Source organism: Mytilus edulis, chromosome 11, assembly GCF_963676685.1.
Source record: "Mytilus edulis chromosome 11, xbMytEdul2.2, whole genome shotgun sequence".
In the NCBI taxonomy this organism is placed as follows: Eukaryota; Metazoa; Mollusca; class Bivalvia; order Mytilida; family Mytilidae; genus Mytilus; species Mytilus edulis.
In genome coordinates, this window is record NC_092354.1 from 5,662,394 (window position 1) to 5,669,182 (window position 6,789).

At 38.3% G+C, this 6,789-nt stretch overlaps 1 protein-coding gene across 1 annotated transcript; it reads right to left on the reverse strand.

The window, feature by feature from the left end:
• Positions 1-285: 285 nt before the first annotated feature.
• On the reverse strand, positions 286-6,342 carry LOC139495414 (uncharacterized). The gene has a single exon (XM_071283710.1). It carries the CDS (start codon positions 6,340-6,342, stop codon positions 286-288), a length of 6,057 nt encoding a protein of 2,018 aa, XP_071139811.1.
• Between the last annotated feature and the right edge of the window lie 447 nt (positions 6,343-6,789).

The window sequence follows — 6,789 nt, forward strand, 5'->3', positions numbered from 1 at the left end:
GTTTCAAGGAAGTTATCGTAATTCAATAATAAAAAAATCAAATCGGAAAAAGCTTTACAAAATTCCGGAAATCGTTCCAGCATACTCCTCGCCTGATATTGAAAATTTCACCTTAAACTCAACAATATCAAAAATAAAAACAAAAAAGAAACTTGCAACGTACATATTTACAAGTGTTTATAAGACATTGATTCATATTTAGAAGACTAAACATTTTTTCATTAATAATGTCAAAATATATGCAAAAATACCAAAGTTCAAAGTTCACATGTACTTTAACACTGATTATTGTTCTACAAGCAGAACCACTTCACTGATAGGACGCAAGAATGTTTTTGGGTTGCCATCTATAATCATTCTGAGTTCTACCTTTCGGACTAGTCCATCATCACTGGGCATGACTTTTGTAACAATACCCAAAGGCCAAGAATTTCGAGAGAGTTCCTTGTCACGAACGAGTACAACGTCACCTAGTGAAACATTCTTTTCTACAGAAGTCCATTTCCTTCGATTTTGTAGTGTATTGAGGTATTCAACTTTCCAACGCTTCCAGAAGATTGCAGCGAGATTTTGAACCCTTTTCCACTGTTTACGGAGAAGATCCTTTTTGTCAACAGTTTCAAAATCTATGATGTTAGATTGCAATACATTAGATTTCTGAGTGAGTAATGTCAACGGTGAAAGAATAAATGGATTGTTAGGATCTGTTGATGTTTCAACGAGTGGTCTAGAGTTTATGATATAACTAGCCTCGGCTAAGAATGTTGTGAGTACTTCATGAGTCAAACTACGAGATCCATATTCAAGCAGCATGGCATCCAAAATACAACGAGTCACACCAATCATCCTTTCCCACACTCCTCCCATGTGTGAAGAGTGTGGTGAATTGAAGATCCATGAAATTCCATGTTTTTGTAAGAAATTCTTAATCGGTCCATTTTCCACTTCTATGACATTTATATTCATTTCATTCACGGTACCTACAAAATTTGTGCCTCTATCTGAACGAAATATTCTGACGGGACCACGTATTGCTTGAAATCTGAGTAACGCATTAATGAATGATGAAGCTGACATATCCTCCACGACTTCGATGTGGACGGCTCGTGTTACAAGACATGTGAAGAGAGCAGCCCATCGTTTACTGTTTGCTGCACCGCCTCTGGTTTTCCTTGTTAACACCTCCCACGGACCAAACATATCAACGCCGACAGACGAAAAAGGTGGTTGTTCAGGCTCAATGCGATCAACAGGTAAGTTTGACATTTTTTGACATTGGAATTCTTTCCTGAGTTTTCTGCAAGTAACACACTTGTGCAGAATGGATGAAACAAGTCTTTTGCAACCTACTACCCAGTATCCTGCTGAACGAATTCGGCCTTCAGTAAAATGGCGTCCCTGATGTTTCACATCTTCATGGTATTTACGGACGATAAGAGTTGTAACATGATGTTTTGCAGGTAAGATGATAGGATTCTTGAAGGAAGAATCAAATTTAATATGTTTCAAGCGTCCACCTACACGTAGGAGCCCATCATTGCCGATAAATGGATCCAGTTGTACGATAGAACTGTGTTTGTTTAGAGGCTTTGAGTCACGAATATCATTTAATTCACTTTCATAAAATTGCTGCTGTACCTCTCTTAGAACAAGCTGCTCTGTGTTGTGCAGCAATTCAACATTGTCCATGTTCTTTGAGCCATCTGATCGCTTCAAATTTAAATGACGCCGAATGAATTTTCGAACTGTAGCTAAGGCAAAATTCAATCTATTCCAATCAGAGAATTTCTCAAATACACTGTTGCCAAGACCATTCGGTTTAACATTCTCAATATCAACTTTGTTCGAACGGATTTCCACATCAACATCTGGCTGAATGAGTGAGAAGTCGGAATCTTTATCCAAAGATACATTAGGTGCTTCGATTCTGCTTGGCCCATGTAGCCAGAGACTATTCTGTAAGTCTGCGGGATGAATACCTCTAGTTCCTATATCTGCAGGGTTCTTTTCAGAACGAACATAGAGCCATTGAGTAGGTTCGCTATAACTTCTGATCCTTGCAACACGGTTGGCTACGTAAACAAAAAAGCGTCTCTTTTCATTGTTAATATAGCCTAAGACTACTCGACTATCACTGAAATATTTGATGTTATCAATATTGATCTGCAAGTGGTCCACTGCAATCTGAGCAATTTCAACCCCTAGCACTGCAGAACAGAGTTCTAGTCTTGGAATGGTGGTACATTTCGCTGGAGCAACCTTGGCTTTACCTAGTACGAATCCAGTAGAAGTAGAACCATCCGAATAACTAACATGAAGGTAACACACAGCTGCAATGGCAAGTTCTGACGCATCACAGTAAATAAATAGTTCCTTGTTTACAGCATTGCTAAGATTTGGCACGATAATACGGGGTATGCGCAAATCCTCTAAGTCAGGTAAGTTTTGACTCCATTTATTCCATTCAGTCAACAAATGTTCAGGCAATGGATCATCCCAATCAAATGTTGAAAACACTATTTTTCGAAGTATGATTTTGCCTTGCACAGTTATTGGGGAGATAAATCCCATTGGGTCGTAAAGACTATTAACAACTGAGAGTATGCCTCTACGCGTTGCTGATTTAGTTTCATTAGAGATGCTGAATTTAAAGGTATCGGATCCTAAATCCCACAGCAGACCTAGGCTACGCTGAGTAGGTGAGTCTTTCTCAAAGTCCATATCCACGAGTCCCTTTGCTAAGTCTCCGGGTTCCAACGCATTCATAACAACTTTGCTATTGGACGCAAATTTATGAAGTCGCAGATTTCCATGCATTTTCATGGCTTCTTGGGTTTTAAGAATCAAGTCTATAGCATCTTGGCTTGACGGGCAAGACTTCAAGCCATCATCAACATAGAAATCATTGTTTATAAAATTCTTCACATCGTCACCATGAGATTCAGTGGCTAATTCTCCTATTCGACGTAATCCATACATAGCTATTGAGGGCGAAGGTCGATTCCCAAAGACATTTACACGCATACGGTAAGTAACAAGTGGGTTTTCAATCACATTATCTTTGTGCCATAGAAATCTGAGGAAATCTCTATGTTCTTCCTGTACCAGGAACGAATGGAACATTTGCTGGATATCAGCGACTACTCCTACCATCTCTTTTCTAAATCGAATAAGTATTCCGAGAAGACTGTTGATGAGATCAGGACCTTGAAGCAGCTGGTCATTCAGTGAAACATTGTTGAATTTTGCAGATGCGTCAAAGACGCCGCGAATTTGCTCTGGCTTGCGAGGGTGATATACCCCGAATAATGGAAGGTACCAACGTTCTCTATCAGGAGGTAGATACGGGGCAATTTCAGCATGGTGATTGTCAATAATTTTCTGCATTAATTCGAGTAGATGCTGCTTCTTTGTTTCATTCCTATGCAGTGAAGCATCTAGAGATTTGGCACGATTAAGCGCAAGCAGATAATTGTCTGGCATAGTATAATGTGGTGAACCAAAAGGTAAAGGCGCTACCCATTTACCATCAAAGTCTAGGCGAAATTCTTTGTCCATTATGTCTAGAAATTTACGATCTTCAATTGACAGTCCGGGCTTATTGTCGTGACTAGTTGTTTCGAAAATGTTATATTTTGTCAATTGGGGTTGTTCACTTCTGATGAATGTTTTTCGAACGTTAATAATTTGTTCACATGGTTTCAAACTCGTAGGGCGCCCATTATCTATGATGAAATTCTGATCACACTCCGCTGATGAAGGACAATGTTGTCCAAAGAGACAAACATCACCAATGATAGTCCAGCCTAGTGGTGAACGTTGTGCAAAAGGTGACCGTGGAGGTCCTAACTTTTGTTCAAGAACGTGGTGAGCACTTGAAAGGTCACGGCCTATCAGTAACATTATTTTCATAGAAGCGTCGTGTTCATGTAATTGATGAGCAATGTCATGCAAGTGTGGGTAATGGCGAGCAACATCCGGTGTCGGAATTTCAGTTTGATTGTCTGGAATATTGTCACATTCTATAACAGGTGGTAATTTCATTTGCAGATTGTTACTGACGCTTTCAACTACCAGTCCTCCTACAATCCGTCCACTACTTGTCGACCTTCCGGAACATGATTCCATCTTGTATTCGATTGTTTCAGATTCAACAGATAAGCTATCAAACAAACAAGTTTTTCCTAGAGTTCTATTGCTTTGGTCATCAAGCATTGCATATGCGAGTACAGCTTTGTCCGATTGTCCTTCCGGAAATATTCGCACTGGAAGAATTTTTGCGCATGATTTGCCTGTAAAGCTGGGAATACCACAAATCTCGGTACAACGCGAGCTTACTTCTGCTGGTGTCTCCTCGCCATGCTTTGGTGCAGCATTACCAGTTCTTTGATTTGAGTTATTGTTAATGTCTGCATTATTATTGTTAAAGTCTAAATGAAGAGCAGTGCAATGAGTTGACGCTTTGCATATGTCACACTGTATCTGAGCCCGACAACGGTTTGCAAAATGGTCTGAAGTATCGCAACAACGTAAACAAATGTTATGACTTCGAAGCAGAGTCTTTCTGTTTTCTAAACTTTTGCTCCGGAAAGCTTTACACTCATTAATGGTGTGTTTGGCTCTAATGTGAATCAAACAGGCATGTGTTGAGTTTGAGTTTGACTTTGTTACAGGAGTAGAATTTACCTCCATCTTATTTGCCGTTATAAGATGCTGATCTTTTTGTTTGTACATAGTGTTTTGTGGTTTACTGTAACTTGGTTTTCTTGTTGACTGATTCATAGGTGTTTCAAAAAGGAGACTTGGGTCATTTCGAATAACACTTATTTCACCAATGAATTTTAAGAACTCGCTAAAAGGCGGGAAAATCACTTGGTTCTGCTTCTTATAATTCACCACTCGTGTGATCCATTTATCTTGAATAAACTTTGGCAGTTTTTGAACTATTGGTCTAATGCCTAGTGAGGAGTCTAAGTATGAAAATATCACACTATATTCTCGGAGTGTTTTCACAGCCTGAATTTCATTTAGCAAATCGTGTAGGTCATAAAGAACTTTACGGTCAATCATATTTGGCAAATTTGAAAGTTTTGTTTTCAAAGCAGATTCTAATAACTCTGCTGAACCGAAACGTTGGTCTAGTCTATTCCAAATATTGGTTAAACACAAGTCTGGACTGTCGGCACATGAAGCCCTGGTGCTCATGATCAGACGATAAGCATCGGAATCCTTTTTTACACAATTTGTCAACAGAGTGATTTCTTCTAATGCAGAACATTGAATGTCAGCAGCCATAACTTTGAATTGTTTTTTCCACACGATGTAACGGTCTGGCTTGTCGTCAAATCTTTGTTGTTGAAAACTTTCTAATAATAAGTTTTTCTTAATAAGAAACGTTGTAAATTGTGTTTCTGCAGCAGCGCTATTGTGTGAAGCTGAGATTAAAGTGGTTGGCCCTTGGACTGGCATTGTTGGTTTTGCAGTAGTTGTTTGTTTAGGAATAGTGTGAACAATGTTCTGTACTATTGGTGTAGAAGCAGTAATATCTTTTTGAAAATAGTCTGGCGAGACTGCAGGTACAAACAATTTTGCTTCAGCTGATAGAGGTTTGTCTTGTGGAGAAGTAGAGCCCAATCCATCTAGATAGTTTAAAGTTCTTTCGAACGCACCAATTTCCTCTTTAGGTAAGATATCAGACCCATCATGTTCAGATCCGCCTTGAGAATGTCTCTCTAGATAAGTTGCTTCTACATCAGCCGCTGCTGCATTTTTTTGTTGTTCAAGAATTTCTAGCTGTAAGGATTTTTCAAATTGTTCTTTTTTCAATGCCACTTCTTTTTCAACATATTTGAGCTTTATTTTTTCGGATTCTGCTTTGGCTCTTAGCCCAACTGTACGACTCCCAGATGCTGACGAACGAGTTCTGTCTGATCTTTGTGACGTGTGCGATTTAACTGATTTTGTTTCTATGGATTCCTTTGCAAACTGAATTTTGTCCATTAACATACTGTATTTGTTTTTAACATCAGTCATTATCACCCAGTATGATTCCAATTCGTTTTGGGCTTCTGAATCTCTTGAACGTGACAGAAAATCAATGTACTCATTTGCATTTTTGTCATATCTTTTGTACACAGTGTCTAAATCTGTTTCTGCACTTTGTAATGCTGACAAAGACTTTGGTAGTGTATTAAGATTGTTCATACAATTTGATAACATGAAACTTGACGCTTTTGCCCTTTTTATGTGAGTGTCCTTTTGTTCCTGGTGGAACAGAGTTCCCTTTTCAGTCATCTGACTAGTTCGTTGATCTGTGTCTCCTTCACGACTGTCTGTAAACATGGCGGACATGTACCAGTGTGTTGTAAGGATCCTTCAAGTAATCTTTTCACTGTGCTGTCTCACAAGTAAACACAGCTAACCATGGTATATCTTTATTGTTAATTGTTGTACAATTGTCATATACTGAATGCGTTGAAAAGCTACAATATAAAAATAAAACAATACTGTAGAAATTTGTTACAGAAAAAATACCTTAATAAAAATAGCAACATGCTAAGAACATAATTAGATGAAAATGTCTGAATTAGCAATTTATATAGCACAAAGCAAGTGTGCATTGTTCCAGTATCACATAGAAATATTAAAAGACAGTACAAATTCACAAAATTGTAACTGCATGTTTATATACCTGGTGTACCATGAAAATATCTCAAAGTAGAAAAATATGGCTTATCAGTAGAAATTACCTAAATCTACACTTTAATTACACAATTAAATGTAAATAAT

What these genes read in the sequence shown, in the direction of transcription:
- LOC139495414 (XM_071283710.1), bottom strand. Translation starts at nt 6,342, where the DNA reads ATGTTTACAGACAGTCGTGAAGGAGACACAGATCAACGAACTAGTCAG.